The 22808-nt window shown below is 45.2% G+C and overlaps 1 protein-coding gene across 4 annotated transcripts in view; it reads right to left on the bottom strand.

Annotated features, from left to right (window-relative positions):
• Positions 1–723: 723 nt before the first annotated feature.
• SLC29A2 (solute carrier family 29 member 2) overlaps positions 724–22808 on the bottom strand; it is a 312574-nt gene continuing 290489 nt past the window's right edge. For all 4 annotated transcript variants that reach the window (XM_063945097.1, XM_063945098.1, XM_063945096.1 and 1 more), the window contains exons 10-13: positions 4969–5074; positions 4756–4841; positions 4016–4215; positions 724–3894 (exon numbers count right to left, since the gene is read on the bottom strand). In XM_063945097.1, coding sequence (XP_063801167.1) covers positions 3783–3894; positions 4016–4215; positions 4756–4841; positions 4969–5074 — 504 coding nt within the window. In that variant the 3' untranslated portion in view covers positions 724–3782. The remainder of the gene's footprint in view (positions 3895–4015; positions 4216–4755; positions 4842–4968; positions 5075–22808) is intronic.

Below are 22808 nucleotides of genomic sequence, written 5' to 3'. Positions count from 1 at the left end.
CAAGAAGGAGCCGTGAGCAGTCTACCTTAATGGATATGAAGCAAACGGTTCTTTACCTTCCGTGGGATAGAGTGACAAGCACCATCCTACGGGAACATAGCCTTTAGCACCATTATAGCTACACTGTTTGCTTAGTCTCTTGTAGGTAGTTTGTGTGATGCCTTGTAGCTCAACTGTAATATCATATTGTTATCAGCTGTAATGTTATTTTATTATGAAAGGAGGGACTGAGAAAGATAGATGTATTTAGCTTAAGCATGTCTGCCATTTTGTTAAGTAGCAGCCATGATGTAGTGAATAAGAAGTATGCTTTGCTGAGTTAATCATAATGCTGACATTTCATAGTTAGTACATTCTGTGCGAAGCAAGGTCGTAGCTATAAGTCTTGAAAACATGTTATTAGACAGTCTCTGTGTGTTTAGACTTCTCCTGAAGGACACGTAGGAGGATGTCAGCCTGAGAGGAGTTATGAGAAGAGATGCATTATTGTTTTTGAAATGTGACGTGTATCAAGTGTTCATGCAAGTAGCTTTTTCTCTATATAATGTCATGCTAAATAAAGTGAAGGCAGTCTTATTTTGCTGGACATAACGGACGTGCGGTGTCTGCTTCCTGGGATTCCCAATCGATTGGTAAACAAAGGTTAACAAACAGACAATTGAAGGGGATTGATAGAAGGAGGTTTACCTCCAAAAGCAGAAACAAAAGAAATTGACAAATATCTACTCAATAAAAAGAATATTTTATTGTAAAAAACACAAAATAATAGAAAATGGTTAGCATACAAAAATAAGTTGACAAATGCTTAATTATTTTTCCAGATATATTTTATGGCAGTAACAGTACAATAAGTCAAAATAAATAGTATTCTGCAATGTCATCAGAGGTCCACTTTGTAACACAGCTCTGTCTTAACGGATATGCTATGATCAGTGACTGGTTTACAGGCATCTTATTTATATCTAATAATATAAATTGAAAGTTTAATTGTGGACTTTTACTTTCATATGCAAAAAGTAAACTTTGGAATAATTGTCACTTAACTAAATCCAGACACTTAAAGATCATCCAGGTGTTCCCACAAAAAGCATTGTTTTTTTAATTTTTTTTATCTGCAATTATATATTTATACTGGAAGGCATGTTGTCCACTAGCATAGCACATACTCATACGTGATCAACACTTTTTCATCAAAGATAACTGTAAACCATCATCTCTGGAGTCTTATTTATGCTGTGTATTTTATACATTTGCGCTAGTCAATCAGACATTGGGCCTGTTTCACAGTAGTATGCAATCCAAATGTGCAGGATCTGTACCACGCATGCGCTGATCTTCTACCAAGAGATCCGACAGGTTCCCAGAGTCACAGCCTGAATGATGGGGCGGGTCGAGGATGGCCAGCTTTCCCAAAAATGGAAGTACACCACCCCCGTTTTCTGGGCGTGCTGGTTCTACATCTCCTAACTCATATTTTCAATGTTTTCTCGTGATTTAATGATGCATCTTAGGATCACAGAAGCAGACAGGAGGCGTCTATTTACACAAGGCGCCTCCTGGCTGCATTAGCGTATTTTCACATTGCTGCTGCATGCAAAGATGCAGCACTCGTGAACTGCATCCATCTCTGAATCAGGCAGATTGTCAGACTGGGGGTATATTTACAAAGCCATGGATGAAGATAAAGTGAAAGGAGTTAAAACAGCAGCCAATCAGCTCCTAACTGACATTGTTCAAGCACAGCCTTGACAAGTCAGTTAGGAGCTGGTTTGCTGGTGTTTTAACTACAACCACTTTATCTCCATCCAAGGCTTAGTAAATAGACCCCATTATTGGAAATGGCTTCACACAGTCGGTGTTACAATACTGTTCCTTTCACACAAGATTTGAGTGGAAAATAACGAGAGACGGGGTAGATTTACTAGTTTCTAAAAATGAAGTGAAGGCAGTTTTCCATTGCAACCAGATTGTAGCTATCATTTCTTTCATGCGTTCTAGAAAATGATTAAGGTTGATTAGTTGCTATAGGCAACACCACCACTTGTTTGTTTTAGAAGCTTTTAGGAATCTACCCCAAAAAGTACTTCATATGTGATTGTAAAACACAAGTCTCTGCAGTACACATACTGCAATGTGTTTGTATTTTTTACCTTATTTGGGTTGATTAAGACGCATATTTCAATAGACTGCTATTTAAATAGAACAAGCCTGAACAGATCTGGGACCACACTTGTGCAGTATGTATTAGTTATTGATATTGAATAGATTTGTACATCGATGGTAGAGCTGTTCATCTGCAATACACTTCAGTGTATCTACTTGTAACACCTGGGCACACCGTGCAGCTGTCTAACCACTAACCTTTGTTGTATTGCTTTGATTTAGAATGCAGAGCGACCTTCAGCTGCCAGTGCATTGCACACACACTGAACAGCTGTAGCACTTGTGTGACCAGGCACCAGCATTCCCCTGTCTGTGTAAGATCACACACTGCAGAACATGGCTTTCTAAATTACAGTTCTACAAAAATAAAATCAGGTGACTGTCTCTTCTAAGTTCAAAACATTCGTATTCATGGGCCAACCCATCAGAACTTGATTTTTTTTAAATTTAATTTTCACAACTAAACAAACCCCGTGAAAAACAAAACAAAAAAACCTGTAAAAATAATTGGGACCTGTATTTTATTCCCTTTACAATCCTATAATATTTGAGGGAGGAGGGGGGGGGGGGGGGGGAAATCAGCCATCAGTGGGGTGTTTGTGTGTGGGGGAGATCAATGAGCGGGAAAGAATAGATAAAAGTTGTCAGTAATAAAAATGAACTACCGTAATTGTATTTACATTAATACAGAATTTTCAATTTTTTTCCCTTTCGTGCAACTGGCTTCACGTTTAGGTAGCCAGGTACAACTTGAGTGTACAAGTTCACACATCAGACTTTTTAAACAACTAATAAAACAAATAGAAAAAATAACCTTCTCTATCCAGTGTCAAAGCGAAGCTCAATTTGAGAATAGCTTGATCCTGTGCGGAATAATTAGCCACGTATATGGCTGAAGTCATTATACAGCTACAAATTCCACCAATCCAGATGGACATAGGAGTGATCATGAACAAATATTGAATAGGCTAGAGTTCCTAATGGACCCACACATTCAGAGTATTTCTACTTATTTGGTCTAAAACGATCAAACTGGAGCCAAAAATCACGGTGTCTGGGGATCTTAATGGACAAAACGTATGCAGCTGCCTACATATCAACACTATACAGACTATAATGACCGATTTTGTGGGTCCATGCTTCAGAAGACATGGATAAGATGGAGTCTCATTTTCATTTACACCATGCTTTGTTTAAAGTTTTCTATATAGGATATTTAGTCCCAACTTGTGTATGTATAGTCCTATACAGATAGAACTTTTTTTTTATAAAGGTCTGCAAGACAGAATGAATATACGTTTCCAAAATCCTAGAATATTTTATGTACAAAAACATTGCATTGGATATTATTTTCTCAACATAAATACTATTATCAAAAAATATGAGGTTTCCTACAGAAAATACTGTAGCAGCAATGATAAATAAAGCAAATAAAAACAAATAAAAAGTAGAACTGATAAAATCCTATCTAAAAATGGTAAACAACTTAAAAAAAGGGGCCCAGTGCCTTTAGCAGACGGAGTGTTAGCTCTAGACTGTAGAGCACAACACCGGGATAGAATGTACTAAGCAGAATGTTAGGAGTGCATATTCGATGCTTCCAGCTTAATTACGTTGACTTATAAAAGTACTTTAAAGCCGAAGGATAATGCGGCTCCAAGTGAGAGACCCAATGCAAGGAAGAAGGTCATGAGGGCACCCGTTGTTTCACTCTCATGGGGCAATACTTTCCTAGAAAGGAGAAAAAGAAGGTAATTAGTATAAATGCCACACAAACAGGTCTGACTACTTAATACAAAAAGAAAAGCCCTTTACAAAGAGACAGTATTAATTTTGTCCATTTTATACTCACTTGGGCGCCAAGCACATGGGTAAGGATACAAAATAGCCATTGCTGAGAGAGAAAAGGATCATGAAGAGGATGAACCAGGCATCACTGTAGAAGAAGGAGGCGAGGAAGTAGCGCTCTTCAATGTTACACAACATGAAGAGAGGTACGAACAGAAAGCGTCCAGCGGCCATTAGGGGTAGGTACTTACAGTCAGGACCAGGCTACGGAAAGGAAAGAATACAGTCAGATAAACAGCCGGTAAGATGTTTAATCAGTAAGTATTTGGAACATTAGTATCCCTGTATAAGTACAATCTAAACAAAGCGTATCAGAAATTTATTTTTTTCCAACCGGAGATAAGATACAATATGTATTCTATTCTAGCTTGTTCCAACTCAGACCTTAAAAGCTGATGTTTGTAAAACCATTATAGGAGATCTACAGCAATATAATCAAATGCAAATGAATGACATTACATCATGGAAAAAAAAAACCTAGAGGTAAGAAAGAAGGCAGCAAAAGGTTGCGTGATGTAAATAAAAAGATTACAAGGAAAGTGGTAAAACAGATTCTAACAAAGCCGCTTGTATGAGAACATTCTCATATCCACCATATTTTAACAACGAATGATGCCATATGTGGGTGTGTCCTGTATTTTGAGTATAAATGGGTGCATAAGTTAAGTGGTAACACACACCTAGAATGTAAATTAAGTATGCAAAATCAGAAGACCCGAGGACACGGAATTGTTAAATACTCACCCACAATGTTTTTGAAGTAATGCTACGCCCAATCCAATCCATAATGTTAAACAACAAGAAACAGCATACAGGATTGAAAAACTTACCTAAAATAGAAAAATACAGTGAACTAGAGATAAAATGTAAGCGATATATGAGAAAATAAAAAATGAAAACAGATGGAGGTATAGTAAGCAGAGAAAGACACAAAAAGCATAGCAAATGCTAACTCACGCCAGCCTTCACTCTCCGTGCTGCTGGTAACTTTTGCTGTGATTGCAGGAAACACTGCAAGCGTTGCCCCAAATGTCAGCACAATTGTCAGAGCCATCACCCAGATCTAAGGAAGAAAATGGGTACATTGAGCCAGCTAACCTTTTAGACATACAGGGGTATATTCAATTAGCAGTGATAACGGACTTTTCACGTGAAAAGTCCGGTTTTCGGGTGAAAAAACTGACTTTTCACGTGAAACGCAATTACAGCCTATTCAATTATCATGGGAAATTTATCGGTGATCATTTTTTCACTAATTTCACTTCACCTTCTCTGAAGCAGGTGAAAAGTTGGGAAAAGTCACTATTTTAAGGTAAAAATGTTTGGATATGGTACAGAACTCCTGGGACACCCCCCTTAATGACTAATTAGGCACGTTGAAGTTTTTAATTATTTTTAATTGGCCAATAATGACATGTCATTTTTGGGGTGAAAAAGTAAAAAGTGATGGAAATTGGGGTTCAAGGTATGGGACAGGTATATTGGGGTGCTTTATGAGTGGGACAGGTGTTTTTTAGACTTGCAGATGGGAGTAATCGGTCTGTTTCCACTTTTTTTTTTTAAAGTACCCTAAAATAACCCAAATATATACTTATACCCATTTTCATGTACCCCAAATTTTATGAGAGCATTTATTTTGCTCAAAAAAACTTGCTTTCTATAATTTGATAATGTGATCTCTAATACACTTCTCTTCTGTTTTCCTATGTTAGTTTAGCATTTTTTGGGGTACAGGCTGATTTCCCCATTTTCACTGCAAGAATTTTCACGTGAAACCCGGTCGGAATTGAATAGGTCGAAAAACGGAGCGTTTTCGCTGCAATTTTCGGCCGATTGCCGCGAAAAATTTTCAGACGAAAAATTGCCGCGAATTTGCGGATAATTGAATACCCTAGACAGTAATAAAAGGGAGATATTTAGATTAACAAACATGGACCATATTTTACAATGTAATGCGAGAGACAAGCAAGAGATGAATAGGCATGTGCAGAAATGCTTTATGGTAGGATCTGTGTCATATGCCGTGACCTTCAGCTGCACAGTCTAAAGAATTTATTACTACTACTTTCGGCTTGCAAGAATGTTAATGAGGTAGTTGTTTACAGCAAACAATCACCACAAAATACCTGGAGACTCTGGGGTGACTCAGAGGTGGACATTAAGTAGCAGCACCTTTGTCTCAGCCACAACTGCAAAATTATGCTAATGCTGCAGCCGATGAGCTGGCTATCGAGATGTCAACTGGCTGCAGGTTACACAGGTGCAAATAAGTGGCCCTGCACATCAAAGCCAATCCAAGGATCGAGAGTATCAGGGATTTTGTGTAAATCTGATTTGAACCCGGAGGTCAGTGCCTTCAATCTTTATGCCTGGCTTGGTCTTGTCAGATGCGACCACACCAAGCCAAGCTTTCCCTGAAACAGTCATATCTAATGCGACTGTGTCAGAAATGCACTCTGGCGGCCGCTGGAAAGTAATCTTCCAGCACCAGGCTTACTCAGGAAGCAGTGCAGCCCCCTCAGATTCCTCGCAGCCCCCTCATCTCTTTGGGCACAGCATGAGGATTGAAGCTATGGCTGCAGAGCCATTATTTTGTGGCTGAATAGGGACATGTAAAAGGACTGGTCATTAGGACACAGGACAGTGATGGACAAAACGGGAGAGAAGTATCACATAGAAATTGTGTTTTTTCTTTCTTTTAATGTGTGTGTGTGTAAGTGGCGCTAATAGGGGTCATATCTAATGGCGGGAGGCTAATTTTTAAGTTGATAATTTTTGTATGGCCCCCGAAGGATTTTATAAATATCCAAATTGCCCTTGGTACAAAAAAGGTTCCCCACCCCTGACATAGATGATCACGATCCTATCAGTTTCGCTCACAGTCTGATTCTGCATCCAAGATCCCTGCAGCAGCACCTCTCCCAGGCAATGAGCCACAGCAGCACCCACCCCCTGCTGTTATGCTGCTACTCTCATTGTAATATCCTGCAAGTAGCAGGTTTAAGAAACACAATTTAAAAAGTACAAAAACAAACAAACCCCAACACACTCATAAAGGACAACGGTGGGAGTTGGGACGAATGACAAATAATATTATTTTCATTGATCACCTCAATCCTGGGATTGAGACTCCGTCCCAAATCGGGGCTTTGAAAAAATGAAGCGGAATTAGCTTCCCTAGCCCTGAACAAGTCTTCAATACATATACCACTCAAACGACTGAACAGTCTCCAAGCTTGGCACAGGTAAAGCAATGAACTGTGCAAGGATTAATGGAGGACAATAAGAGACATCCTTCTTCAGAATCTTACCGAAGACCCAGGAATCTATAACGTAGACTGACCTTTTAAGGAGTAAACACAGACTCTCACTGGACCCAGTCTGGGATAATTATGATAATGGAGCCATGACAAAATGCCCATCACTTACGCAACCAGATGTAAGAGCATTCATGCATGACAATACTGGTCCGCTGAAATCCAATGTGGCAAAACGCTGGTGACTAACATAAAATGATGTGCTACCTTAGTAGTTATTGTATGGTGATCAAGTGAAAACTGCATGTTGGACCATGTGTCTGGGGTACCCGTGTGCACCCCTTGGCTTGTGGGCTCATCGCCACTGTTTGGTTTCTCCCAAAAACTTTCAGCTTTCGTAGTCCTTCCCTTTTGCCTTTGCAAACAGTCCAATGGAAACGGTTACCCCTCACAAGACCTGATGTCCAGCTTAATTATCACCAAGTCTACCCTCTGGTTTCTAGACAGACCCTTCTCTCCAGTCCACCTCAATCAGGGTAGCATTTTTCCCATTAGCTACTCAATTGGAAGTTCTTATGTCCTGGCGTTAAATCAAAGAGGGGAGACTAATCACTGGATATGCAGTTATAAAGGGAATACTCCTCTAATGTGGGGCTATTCAAGTAATGTAGCAACTGGTGGGGTTATTTATTTAATACGGAGATCTCTTTATTAAATGTGGCGTTATTAATGTTATAGTGTAGAGTAGTTTTCCCAATCACAGCCCTCAAGGCATACGAACAGCCCAGGTTTTAAGGATAGCTATAATTGAGCACATTGCCAAAAGGGCAAAGCCAAAAGCTGTCAGTGTTACTTTTGTACTACAGACCAGAGGAATCTCTGATGAGCCATGAAATAACATAGTTCCATGAATGCATGATGGAGTGAAGCAATTCCATCTTGGGGCTCTTGGAAACATGTTAAAAAGTCTTCAGGTTGAGGATGGGACAAAAAACAGGTTTGATGAAAAACCCATCCCCCTCTGGGAAGCGTGGTTGACTTTACCAACCGTGCAATATGCACATCCACAGGGAGGGGAAAGTAACATTTTTTCCGGTCAACAGGAGTGAGATGGTAAAGGACGAGATCTGTTTGGACAGTAGGAATTTTTTGTTAGAATGTGACCTGGCCTCCACCAGGAGATCCTAGAGTTAAGTAGAGGTAGGGAAAACAGCCAGCTCCTTTTTCTTTCTTTTGAAGAGGGATGTTTCAGAATCTGGAGAGGAATCGTAATCCTTAATAAGTAATGCAGAGCAAATTGATTTTACTAAACCATCAGCGTCAACTTGGGCAAAGTGACGGTCTTGAGCCAAGGTAGAGACAACATCAATGTCTGGGACAATTCATCCTCTAGATCAGAGGAGTTGTCGGACTGAGTCATAGCCCAAATGGAGAGGCGTAGAACTATTCCTTTTGGGGAGCTTGTTCTGAGGGTTCTAGCATGCATTGTAGAGAGCAAGAGATCTGACCCAGACCTTGGACAGACTGAACCTAAGTTGGTTCAGAGAAGGTGAATGTTGGTTCCCCTGAAAGTGGGATAAGTAGTGGCCAGCTGAGGTCCGCCAGCAGCTGCCGTTGAGGGGTGAAAGAAAATCAGGCCAATGCAGATTTGTCAGCAATTGCACCTCAAAAATCAGATACTAACTACTGGCATTGCAAGTGACAGGGAGGCTGCCCACAAAGGCTCCTGAGGGGTAACCACCTCAGAGGGGGTCTCATCCTGTGCCTCTGCAGAGCACTGATCACAAAGACAAGTGTTATTCTGAGCTGAACATGAAAAAAAATCTTCTTTACAGGCTCTGCAAGTACAAGAGTGCAGCACAGAAGCACCCCTCTCCTGGGGGTATCCGGTCACTAGTCACTTTTTGGACTGATTAAAAAAGTTAGAGATTAATAAGTCACCTGGTCCCGATAGAATTCACCAGAGGCTTCTTTTGGAGCTGCACGCTGAACTAGCAAGAGCACTATTTTTTATCTTCATGGATTCAGTTAAATCGGGTATGGTTCCCAAAGACTGGCGTATAGCGGAGGTAGTGCCGATATTCAAAAAGGAGAGCGAAGCTGAACAGGGTAATTATAGACCAGTTAGTCTTACATCTATAGTGGGGAAAGTATTGGAAGGTATTCTAAGGGACAGTATTCAAAAGTTACTTGAAGCCAATAAGGTCATTAAAAGGAACAAACATGGATTTGTGAAGGACAGATCATGTCAAACCAACTTACTTGGCTTTTATGAAACAGTAAGTGCGAACCTTGATTAGGGTAAGGAGGTGGATGTAATCTTTTTAGACTTTGCCAAAGCTTTCGACAGAGTACCACACATGCGACATATCTATAAGCTACAAGAAATAGGGCTAGGGAGCACAATATGCACTTGGGTCAGTAATTGGTTAGATAATAGGGAACAGCGCGTTGTGGTCAATGGATCATTTTCAAATTGGACTAAAGTGCTAAGTGGTGTGAAACAAGGGTCTGTACTTGGACCACTTTTGTTCAACATTTTCATCAACGACCTAACAGTAGGTCTAGAGAGCATGGTGTCAATTTTCGCGGACGATACCAAATTCTGTAAGGTTATAAATATGGAGGGGGATGCCAAGTCTCTTCTTAACCACTAAATTAAACTGGAAGCATGGGCAGCAAAATGGAGAATGAGATTCAACACAGACAAGTGTAAGATAATGCACCGTGGTGGTAAGACCAAAAATAACACCTACATACAAAATGGGGATTAGGGGATTCTGTACTGGAAAAAGACTTAGGTGTTCACATAGATAACAAATTAAGCAGCAGTACCCAAAGTAGGAGTGCAGCAAAAAAGGCTAATAATAAGAATTTACTCACCGGTAATTCTATTTCTCGTAGTCCGTAGTGGATGCTGGGGACTCCGTAAGGACCATGGGGAATAGCGGGCTCCGCAGGAGACTGGGCACAACTAAGAAAGAATTAGGACTACCTGGTGTGCACTGGCTCCTCCCTCTATGCCCCTCCTCCAGACCTCAGTTAGGAAACTGTGCCCGGAAGAGCTGACACAATAAGGAAAGGATTTGAAATCCCGGGTAAGACTCATACCAGCCACACCAATCACACCGTACAACTCGTGATACTATATCCAGTTAACAGTATGAATAACAACTGAGCCTCACGAACAGATGGCTCATAACAATAACCCTTTTAGTTAAGCAATAACTATATACAAGTTTTGCAGACAATCCGCACTTGGGATGGGCGCCCAGCATCCACTACGGACTACGAGAAATAGAATTACCGGTGAGTAAATTCTTATTTTCTCTGACGTCCTAGTGGATGCTGGGAACTCCGTAAGGACCATGGGGATTATACCAAAGCTCCCAAACGGGCGGGAGAGTGCGGATGACTCTGCAGCACCGAATGAGCAAACTCAAGGTCCTCCTCAGCCAGGGTATCAAACTTGTAGAATTTAGCAAATGTGTTTGAACCCGACCAAGTAGCAGCTCGGCAAAGTTGTAAAGCAGAGACCCCTCGGGCAGCCGCCCAAGAAGAGCACACTTTCATCGTGGAATGGGCTTTTACAGATTTAGGATGCGGCAGTCCAGCCGCAGAATGTGCAAGTTGAATTGTACTACAGATCCAGCGAGCAATAGTCTGCTTAGCAGCAGGAGCACCCAGCCTGTTGGGTGCATACAGGATAAATAGCGAGTCAGTTTTCCTGACTCCAGCCGTCCTGGAAACATATTTTCAGGGCCCTGACTACGTCCAGTAACTTGGAATCCTCCAAGTCCCGAGTAGCCGCAGGCACCACAATAGGTTGGTTCACATGAAAAGCTGATACCACCTTAGGAAGGAATTGGGAACGAGTCCTCAATTCCGCCCTATCCATATGAAAAATCAGATAAGGGCTTTTGCATGACAAAGCCGCCAATTCTGATACACGCCTGGCCGACGCCAAGGCCAACAGCATGACCACTTTCCACGTGAGGTATTTTAGCTCCACGGTTTTAAGTGGCTCAAACCAATGCGACTTTAGGAAATCCAACACCACGTTGAGATCCCACGGTGCCACTGGAGGCACAAAAGGGGGCTGAATATGCAGCACTCCTTTAACAAAAGTCTGAACTTCAGGCAGTGAAGCCAGTTCTTTTTGGAAGAAAATGGACAGAGCCGAAATCTGGACCTTAATGGAGCCCAATTTTAGGCCCATAGTCACTCCTGACTGTAGGAAGTGCAGAAATCGACCCAGTTGAAATTCCTCCGTTGGGGCCTTCCTGGCCTCACACCACGCAACATATTTCCGCCATATGCGGTGATAATGGTTTGCGGTCACCTCTTTCCTAGCTTTAATCAGTGTAGGAATGACTTCCTCCGTAATGCCTTTTTCTTTTAGGATCCGGCGTTTAACCGCCATGCCGTCAAACGCAGTCGCGGTAAGTCTTGGAACAGACAGGGCCCCTGCAGCAGCAGGTCCTGTCTGAGCGGCAGAGGCCATGGGTCCTCTGATAACATCTCTTGAAGTTCCGGGTACCAGGCTCTGCTTGGCCAATCCGGAACCACGAGTATAGTTCTTACTCCTCTTCTTCTTATTATTCTCAGTACCTTGGGTATGAGAGGTAGAGGAGGGAACACATAAACCGACTGGTACACCCACGGTGTCACTAGAGCGTCCACAGCTATCGCCTGAGGGTCCCTTGACCTGGCGCAATATCTTTTCAACTTTTTGTTGAGGCGGGACGCCATCATGTCCACCTGTGGTCTTTCCCAACGGTTTACCAGCATTTTGAAGACTTCTGGATGAAGTCCCCACTCTCCCGGGTGGAGGTCGTGTCTGCTGAGGAAGTCTGCTTCCCAGTTGTCCACTCCCGGAATGAACACTGCTGACAGTGCCAACACGTGATTTTCCGCCCATCGGAGAATCCTTGTGGCTTCTGCCATCGCCATCCTGCTTCTTGTGCCGCCCTGTCGGTTTACATGGGCGACCGCCGTGATGTTGTCTGACTGAATCAGCACCAGCTGGTGTTGAAGCAGGGGTCTTGCCTGACTTAGGGCATTGTAAATGGCCCTTAGTTCCAGAATATTTATATGTAGGGAAGTCTCCTGACTCGACCATAGTCCGTGGAAGTTTCTTCCCTGTGTGACTGCCCCCCAGCCTCGAAGGCTGGCATCCGTGGTCACCAGGACCCAGTCCTGTATGCTGAATCTGCGGCCCTTTAGAAGATGAGCACTCTGCAGCCACCACAGTAGAGACACCCTGGCCCTTGGGGACAAGGTTATCAGCCGATGCATCTGAAGATGCGATCCGGACCACTTGTCCTACATATCCCACTGAAATATCCTTGCATGGAACCTGCCGAATGGAATTGCTTCTTAAGAAGCTACCATCTTTCCCAGGACTCGCGTGCAGTGATGCACCGACACCTGTTTTGGTTTTAGGAGGTCTCTGACTAGAGATGACAACTCCTTGGCCTTCTCCTCCGGGAGAAACACTTTTTTCTGTTCTGTGTCCAGAACCATCCCCAGGAACAGTAGACGCGTCGTAGGAATCAGCTGCGACTTTGGAATATTCAGAATCCAGCCGTGCTGTTGTAGCACTTCCCGAGATAGTGCTACTCCGACCAACAACTGCTCTCTGGACCTCACCTTTATAAGGAGATCGTCCAAGTACGGGATAATCATAACTCCTTTTTTTCGAAGGAGAATCATCATTTCTGCCATTACCTTGGTAAATACCCGCGGTGCCGTGGACAGACCAAACGGCAACGTCTGGAATTGGTAATGACAGTCCTGTACCACAAATCTGAGGTACTCCTGGTGAGGAGGGTAAATGGGGACATGCAGGTGAGCATCCTTGATGTCCAGTGATACCATGTAATCCCCTTCGTCCAGGCTTGCAATAACCGCCCTGAGCGATTCCATTTTGAACTTGAACCTTCTTATATAAGTGTTCAAGGATTTTAGATTTAGAATGGGTCTCACCGAACCGTCCGGTTTCGGCACCACAAACATTGTGGAATAGTAACCCCGTCCTTGTTGAAGGAGGGGTACCTTGATTATCACCTGCTGAGAGTACAGCTTGTGAATTGCCTCCAGTACTGTCTCCCTGTCTGGGGGAGTTGTTGGCAAAGCTGATTTGAGGAAACGGCGAGGGGGAGACGTCTCGAATTCCAGCTTGTAGCCCTGAGATACCACTTGTAGAATCCAGGGATCCACCTGTGAGCGAGCCCACTGGTCGCTAAAGTTCCGGAGACGGGCCCCCACCGTACCTGGCTCTGCCTGTGGAGCCCCAGCGTCATGCGGTGGACTTAGAGGAAGCGGGAGAGGACTTTTGTTCCTGGGAACTGGCTGTATGGTGCAGCTTTTTCCCTCTACCTCTGCCTCTGGGCAGAAAGGACGCGCCTTCAACCCGCTTGCCTTTCTGGGGCCGAAAGGACTGTACCTGATAATACGGTGCTTTCTTCGGCTGTGAGGGAACCTGGGGTAAAAATGTCGATTTCCCAGCTGTTGCTGTGGAAACAAGGTCAGAGAGACCGCCCCCAAACAATTCCTCCCCTTTGTAAGGCAAAACCTCCATGTGCCTTTTAGAATCTGCATCACCTGTCCATTGCCGGGTCCACAGTACCCTCCTGGCAGAAATGGACATTGCATTTATTCTAGATGCCAGCCGGCAAATATCCCTCTGTGCATCTCTCATGTATAAGAGTGCGTCTTTAATATGCTCTATGTTTAGCAATATAGTGTCCCTGTCGAGGGTATCAATGTTATCAGACAGGGAATCTGACCACGCAGCTGCAGCACTGCACATCCATGCTGAAGCAATAGCCGGTCTCAGTATAGTACCTGAGTGTGTATTACACAGACTTCAGGATAGCCTCCTGCTTTCTATCCGCAGGCTACTTTAGGGCGGCCGTATCCGAAGACGGTAGTGCCACCTTCTTTGACAAGCGTGTGAGCGCCTTATCCACCCTAGGGGATGTCTCCCAACGTATCCTGTCCTCTGGCGGGAAGGGGTACGTCATTAATAACTTTTTAGAAATCACCAGTTTCTTATCAGGGGAAGCCCACGCTTCATCACACACTTCATTCAATTCATCAGATGGGGGAAAAACCACCGGTTGTTTTTTCTCCCCAAACAGAATACCCTTTTTTGTGGTACCTGGGTAAATGTCAGAAATGTGCAACACGTCTTTCATTGCCGTAATCATGTAACGGATGGCCCTATGGGAATGTACAGTAGTCTCATCGTCGTCGACACTGGAGTCAGTATCCGTGTCGACATCTGTGTGTGCCATCTGAGGTAGCGGGCGCTTTTGAGCCCCTGATGGCTTTTGAGACGCCTGGGCAGGCACGGACTGAGAAGCCGGCTGTCCCACATCTGTCATGTCGTCAAACCTTTTATGTAAGGTGTTGACACTGTCACGTAATTCCTTCCACATATCCATCCACTCAGGTGTCGACCCCGCAGGGGGTAACATCACATTTATAGGCACCTGCTCCGCCTCCACATAAGCCTCCTCATCAAACATGTCGACACAGCCGTACCGACACACCGCACACACACAGGGAATGCTCTGACTGAGGACAGGACCCCACAAGGACCTTTGGGGAGACAGAGAGAGTATGCCAGCACACACCAGAGCGCTATATAATGCAGGGATTCACACTACACAAGTGATTTTTCCCTATAGCAGCTATATATATATATTATCTGCGCCTAAATTTAGTGCCCCCCCTCTCTTTTTTACCCTATGGAGTCTGGAAACTGCAGGGGAGAGCCTGGGAAGCGTCCTTCCAGCGGAGCTGTGAGAGGAAATGGCGCCAGTGTGCTGAGGGAGATAGCCCCGCCCCTTTTTCGGCTGACTTCTCCCGCTTTTTTATGGAAGTTTTGGCAGGGGATTTTACACATATATAGTCTTAATGACTATATTATGTGTTTTTTGCCAGCAAGGTACTCTTATTGCAGCCCAGGGCGCCCCCCCCCAGCGCTGTGCGCTACCTTGATGAAGACCGAAGTCTTCTGCCGCCGATTTCCAGGACCATCTTCATGCTTCTGGCTCTGTAAGGGGGACGGCGGCGCGGCTCTGGGAACGAACACCAAGGACGGGTCCTGCGGTCGATCCCTCTGGAGCTAATGGTGTCCAGTAGCCTAAGAAGCCCAAGCTAGCTGCAAGCAGGTAGGTTCGCTTCTTCTTCCCTTAGTCCCTCGTTGCAGTGAGCCTGTTGCCAGCAGGTCTCACTGTAAAATAAAAAACCTAACATATACTTTCTTTCTAGGAGCTCAGGAGAGCCCCTAGAGCTCGGGCCGGGCACAGAAATCTAACTGAGGTCTGGAGGAGGGGCATAGAGGGAGGAGCCAGTGCACACCAGATAGTACCTAATCTTTCTTTTAGAGTGCCCAGTCTCCTGCGGAGCCCGTCTATTCCCCATGGTCCTTACGGAGTTCCCAGCATCCACTAGGACGTCAGAGAAAATATACTTTCTTTTCTAGGAGCTCAGGAGAGCCCCTAGTGTGCATCCAGCTCGGCCGGGCACAAAATTCTAACTGAGGTCTGGAGTAGGGGCATAGAGGGAGGAGCCAGTGCACACCATGTAGTCCTAATTCTTTCTTAGTTGTGCCCAGTCTCCTGCGGAGCCCGCTATTCCCCATGGTCCTTACGGAGTCCCCAGCATCCACTAGGACGTCAGAGAAAAGATATTAGCATGCATAAAACGGGGAATTGATGCAAGGGACGCTAGTATTATACTCCAATTATTTAATCATTAGTGAGGCCACATCTTGAATACTGTGTGCAATTTTGGGCACCATATTACAAAAAGGATATCCTGGAGCTAGAAAAGGTTCAGAGGCGGGCAATCAAACTAATTAAAGGCATGGAAACGCTGGAATACGAGGAAAGGCTTGCAAGGCTAGGCATGATTACATTGGAAAAGAGGAGACTAAGAGGGGACATGATCATTATCTACAAATATATAAAGGGTCAATACACAGAGCTTGCGAGGGACCTGTTTTCAATAAGATCAACACAGAGGACACGTGGTCACTCGCTTAGGTTAGAGGAGAGGAGTTTTTCCGCACATTGAGGCGAAAAGGTTTTTTCACAGTAAGGACAATACGTGTTTGGAATTCCGTGCCTGAGAGAGTAGTAACGGCGGACTCAGTCAACACCTTTAAGAATGGGTTAAATTCCTATTGGATAAAGATATTCAGGGTTATGGTGCGTAGGCACGCATTATAGTTAATATAACTAGTCCTAACATAAAAATAACTAGTCCTAACATAAAAATAACTAGTCCTAAAATAAAACTGCATAGGAGACCACAAACAGGTTGAACTCGATGCACAATTGTCTTTTTTCAACCTTAGTTACTATGTTAGTATCTAGGTCGACATGTGTTTTTCACAATTTTTTTCATCTTTTTCATATTTTACGATCCATGTGGACTACAATTGGGAATGGAAACCTTGCCTGAAGCATGGCGAGCGAAAGGAGCCATGCGAGGGGACACAGTGCACTAACTGGGGTTCCCAGTCACTGTACGGAGAAAACGACACCAAAAAAAAAAAAAAAAGATTTTAAACCTACCGGTAAATCTTTTTCTCCTAGTACGTAGAGGATGCTGGGGACTCCGTAAGGACCATGGGGAATAGACGGGCTCCGCAGGAGACATGGGCACTAAAAAGAACTTTAGATATGGGCGTGCACTGGCTCCTCCCTCCATGCCCTCCTCCAGACCTCAGTTAGAGAAACTGTGCTCAGAGGAGACGAACAGTACGAGGAAAGGACTTTTATTAATCTAAGGGCAAGATTCATACCAGCCCACACCGTATAACATGGAATATACGAACCAGTTAACAGCATGAAAGAAAACAGTATCAGCCCTAGACTGATCAAAACTGTAACATAACCCTTATGTACGCAAAAACTATATACAAGTCTTGCAGATGTAGTCCGCACTGGGACGGGCGCCCAGCATCCTCTACGGACTAGGAGAAATAGATTTACCGGTAGGTTTAAAATCTTATTTTCGCATAGGTCCTAGAGGATGCTGGGGACTCCGTAAGGACCATGGGGATTATACCAAAGCTCCAAAACGGACGGGAGAGTGCGGATGAATCTGCAGCACCGATTGAGCAAACATGAGGCCCTCATCAGCCAGGGTATCAAACTTGTAGAACTTTGCAAAGGTGTTTGAACCCGACCAAGTAGCAGCTCGGCACAGCTGTAATGCCGAGACACCTCGGGCAGCCACCCAAGAAGAGCCCACCTTCCTAGTGGAATGGGCCTTTACAGAATTTGGTAACGGCAATCCAGCCGTAGAATGAGCCTGCTGAATCGTGTTACAGATCCAGCGAGCAATAGTCTGCTTAGAAGCAGGAGCACCAACCTTGTCTGCTGCATACAGGACAAACAGTGCCTCAGTTTTCCTAACCCGAGCCGTTCTGGCCACATAAATTTTCAATGCCCTGACCACATCAAGGGACTCGGAATCCTCCAAGACCCGCGCAGCCACAGGCACCACAATAGGTTGATTCATGTGAAAAGATGAAACCACCTTGGGCAAAAATTGAGGACGAGTCCGCAACTCCGCTCTATCCACATGGAAAATCAGATAGGGGCTTTTGTGAGATAAAGCCGCCAACTCCGACACTCGCCTTGCCGATGCCAAGGCCAACAACATGACCACTTTCCAAGTGAGATACTTTAATTCCACAGTTTTAAGAAACCAGTGAGACTTAAGGAACCGCAACACCACGTTAAGGTCCCAGGATGCCACTGGAGGTACAAAAGGAGACTGGATATGCAGCACTCCCTTCACAAAAGTCTGTACTTCTGGGAGAGAAGCCAATTCCTTCTGAAAGACAATGGATAGGGCCGAAATCTGAACCTTAACGGAGCCTAATTTTAGGCCCAAATTCACTCGTCTGTAGGAAGTGAAGGAAACGGCTCAGATGGAATTCTTCCGGAGGAGCATTCCTGGACTCACACCAAGATACATACTTCCGCCATATACGGTGATAATGTTTTGCTGTCACGTCCTTCCTAGCCTTTATCAGAGTAGGAATGACCTCATCTGGAATGCCCTTTTCCGCTTGGATCCGGCGTTCAACCGCCATGCCGTCAAACGCAGCCGCTGTAATGCTGCATTCACACCGCAAATGCCGGGTCCTACCCGGTAAGACAAACGTGTACTTACCGGGTGGGATCCGGCATTTGCGCTCCGTTGCAGGCTTCCCGACCCGGCAATATACCGGGTCGGTTGCCATGACAACGGAGGCCGCAGCAGCAGCAGGGGCGGGGGTGGAGGCGGCGTCGGGAGATGAGCTCATCTCCAGCGCCGCCTCTCCCTATCTTGTGAATGGGAACCGTGTCGCATCGACACGGCTCCCATTCACACCGCACCTGACCCGGTAATCAACCCGGGTAAAACCCTTCTTTTTTACCGGGTTGATTTACCGGGTCAGGCGACCCGCTAAATCGCCCAGTGAGCTTTCACATCGCACACTGACCCGGTTCGACACGGCAATATGCCGTGTTGGTACCGGGTTATTTGTGCGATGTGAAAGGGGTATAAGTCTTGTAACAGGTCCTCTCTGAGAGGAAGAGTCCACGGATCTTCTGTGAGCATTTCCTGCAGATCCGGATACCAGGCCCTTCGAGGCCAATCTGGAACAATGAGAATTGTCTGTACTCCTCTTCGTGTTAGGATTCTCAATATCTTGGAGATGAGAGGAAGAGGAGGAAACACATAGACCGACTGGAACACCCACAGTGTCACCAGGGCGTCCACTGCTACCGCCTGAGGATCCCTTGACCAGGCGCAATACCTCCGAAGTTTCTTGTTGAGGCGTGATGCCATCATGTCTATTTGAGGCAGTCCCCACTGACTTGCAATCTTTGCGAAGACTTCCTGATGAAGTCCCCACTCTCCTGGATGTAGATCGTGTCTGCTGAGGAAGTCCGCTTCCCAGTTGTCCACTCCCGGAATGAAGACTGCTGTCAGAGCGCTTACATGAACTTCCGTCCAGCGAAGGATCCTGGTGGCTTCTGCCATTGCCACTCTGCTCTCTGTTCCGCCTTGACGGTTTACATGAGCCACTGCGGTGATGTTGTCTGACTGAATCAGAACCGGTAGGTCGCAAAGCAAATTCTCCGCTTGACGGAGGCCGTTGTATATGGCCCTTAATTCCAGTACGTTGATGTGTAGACAAGCCTCCTGGCTTGACCATAGTCCCTGAAAATTTCTTCCTTGTGTGACTGCTCCCCATCCTCGTAGGTTCGCGTCCGTGGTCATCAGAACCCAGTCTTGAATGCCGAACCTGCGACCCTCTAGAAGGTGAGCACTCTGCAGCCACCACAGGAGAGACACCCTGGCACTGGGGGACAGGCTTATTTTCTGATGAATTTGAAGATGGGACCCGGACCACTTGGCCAGAAGTTCCCCCTGAAATGTCCTCGCATGAAACCTGCCGAAGGGGATGGCCTCGTAGGTCGCCACCATTATTCCCAGTACTCGAGTGCAGTGATGGACTGACACTCTTTTCGTTTTTAACAGGTTTCTGACCATGTTCTGGAGTTCCTGGGCTTTTTCCATCGGGAGAAAAACCCTCTTTAGTTCCGTGTCCAGAATCATGCCTAAGAAAGATAGTCGAGTCGTTGGAACCAACTGTGACTTTGGTAGAATTAGAATCCAGCCCTGCTGCTGCTGCAGCACTCTCAGGGAGAGCGACACGCTTTTCTGCAATTACTCCCCAACCTCGGAGGCTCGCGTCCGTGGTTACCAGAACCCTGTACTGAATGCCGAACCTGCGACCCTCTAGAAGGTGAGCACTCTGCAGCCACCACAGGAGAGATACCCTGGCCCTGGGGGACAGGCTGATCATCTGATGAATCTGTAGATGTGACCCGGACCACTTGTCCAGAAGATCCCACTGAAAAGTCCTCGCATGGAACCTGCCGAATTGAATGGCCTCGTAAGATGCCACCATCTTTCCCAGAACTCGAGTGCAGTGATGTACCGACACCCTTTTTGGCTTCAAGAGGTCCTTGACCAAATTCATGAGTTCTTGGGCCTTTTCCATCGGGAGATAAACCCTTTTCTGGTCTGTATCCAGAATCATGCCTAAGAAAGGCAACCGGGTCGTCGGAACCAACTGTGACTTCGGGATATTGAGAATCCAGCCGTGTTGCTGCAACACCCTCAGGGAAAGTGATACGCTGTTCAGCAACTGCTCTCTTGATCTCGCCTTTATTAGGAGATCGTCCAAGTACGGGATAATTGTGACACCCTGCTTGCGCAGGAGCACCATCATTTCCGCCATTACCTTGGTGAAAATCTTTGGGGCCGTGGAAAGCCCAAACGGCAACGTCTGAAATTGGTAATGACAATCCTGTACAGCAAATCTCAGGAACGCCTGATGAGGCGGATATATGGGGACATGAAGGTATGCATCCTTTATGTCCAGGGACACCATATAATCCCACCCCTCCAGGCTGGCGATGACCGCTCTGAGCGATTCCATCTTGAACTTGAACCTTTTTAAGTATAGGTTTAAGGATTTTAAATTTAAAATGGGTCTGACCGAACCGTCCGGTTTCGGGACCACAAACAGGGTTGAGTAATACCCCATCCCCTGCTGAAGCAGGGGAACTTTGACCACCACTTGTAGAAGACACAATTTTTGAATTGCATTTAAAACTATCTCCCTCTCTGGGGAAGAAGCCGGTAGGGCCGATTTGAAAAACCGGCGAGGAGGCACCTCTACGAATTCCAGCTTGTAACCCTGGGAAACAATTTCTATTGCCCAGGGATCCACCTGTGAGTGAACCCAGACGTGGCTGAAAAGTCGAAGACGTGCCCCCACTGGGGCGGACTCCCTCAGCGGAGCCCCAGCGTCATGCGGTGGATTTTGTAGAGGCCGGGGAGGACTTCTGCTCCTGGGAACTAGCTGTAGTTGGCAGCTTTTTACCCTTGCCCTTACCTCTGTCAAGAAAGGAAGATTCCCGTACTCTCTTGGGTTTATGCGACCGAAAGGACTGCATCTGATAACGTGGCGTTTTCTTAGGCTGTGAGGAAACATAAGGCAAAATAGTTGATTTTCTAAGGCAAAACCTCCATATGCCTCTTCAAATCGGCATCACCCGTCCATTGTCGGGTCCACAGGGCTCATCTAGCAGAAATCGCCATAGCATTGGCTCTGGAACCCAGTAGGCCAACGTCTCTCTGAGCATCTCTCATATATAGGACAGCATCTTTAATATGACCCAGGGTCAATAAAATGGTTTCCTTATCCAGCGTATCAATATCAGCAGATAAGGTATCTGTCCACGCCTGTCTGAGTAATGTACCCGTATGTGTGTAAATTAACTTCAAGGTAGTCTCCTGCCTGCCATCAGCAGTATCCTTGAGGGTTGCGGTATATTGAGATGGCAGCGCTACCTTTTTGGATTCCCACCGTATCCTGTCCTTAGCCGGGAAAGGATACGCCATAAGAATCCTTTTGGGAATCTGCAGTTTTTTGTCTGGAGTTTCCCAAGCCTTATCAAATAACTCGTTTATCTCATGAGATGGGGGAAAGGTTACCTCAGGTTTCTTTTCCTTATACATGCGCACCCTCGTGTCAGGGACAGAGGGGTCATCTGTGATATGCAACACCTCTTTTATTGCAATAATCATATAATGAATACTTTTAGCCAATTTTGGCTGCAACTTCGCATCATCATAGTCGACACTGGAGTCAGAATCCGTGTCGGTATACGTGTCTACTACTTGGGATAGTGGGCGCTTTTGAGACCCAGAAGGTCCCTGCGACATAGTAAAAGGCAGGGCTAGACTCCCTGTACATTCCCTGGACTCTGCGTTGTCCAACCTCTTGTGTAATAAATTCACATTTGCATTTAAAACATTCCACATAACCACCCAGTCAGGTGTCGGCGTTGCCGACGGAGACAGCACACTCATTTGCTCTACCTCCTCCCTAGAAGAGCCTTCCGCTTCAGACATGCCGACACACGCGTGCCGACACCCCACACACTCAGGGAAATCTCTAATCTGGAGACAGTTCCCCCACAAGGCCCTTGAGAGAGACAGAGAAAAAGTATTCCAGCACACACCCAGCGCCAATGACTTTGGAAAAAATTCCCAGACAGATATAGCGCTATATATATATATATATATATATATACATATACACACATACATACATATACATATATATACACACACACACATACATATATATATATATATATATATATATATATATATATCAGTGACGTGCGGTGGGGTGAGGCAGGTGAGGCAGAGCCTTTCCTGTCATACTTTCGTTTAAACCAGAGTTTTGACTGAATACAGTATATGAAAAAGACTAATAATTTGTTTGAAATATCTTCTGTGCATTCTTCTAATAATTTTTATAGCCCAAACTCTGGAGTAAAAAGTCTATGGCAGGTGAGGCAGTGCCTCACCTGTGTATCCTTTCCACACATCTCTAATCAAAACTCATCAAATTTCCAGGAGTTTATACTGGTG

The sequence above is a fragment of the Pseudophryne corroboree genome, chromosome 11 (assembly GCF_028390025.1).
Source record: "Pseudophryne corroboree isolate aPseCor3 chromosome 11, aPseCor3.hap2, whole genome shotgun sequence".
Lineage (NCBI taxonomy): Eukaryota > Metazoa > Chordata > Amphibia > Anura > Myobatrachidae > Pseudophryne > Pseudophryne corroboree.
Note: the sequence above shows the minus strand (reverse complement) of the source record. Positions and strands in the feature narration are given on the sequence as shown.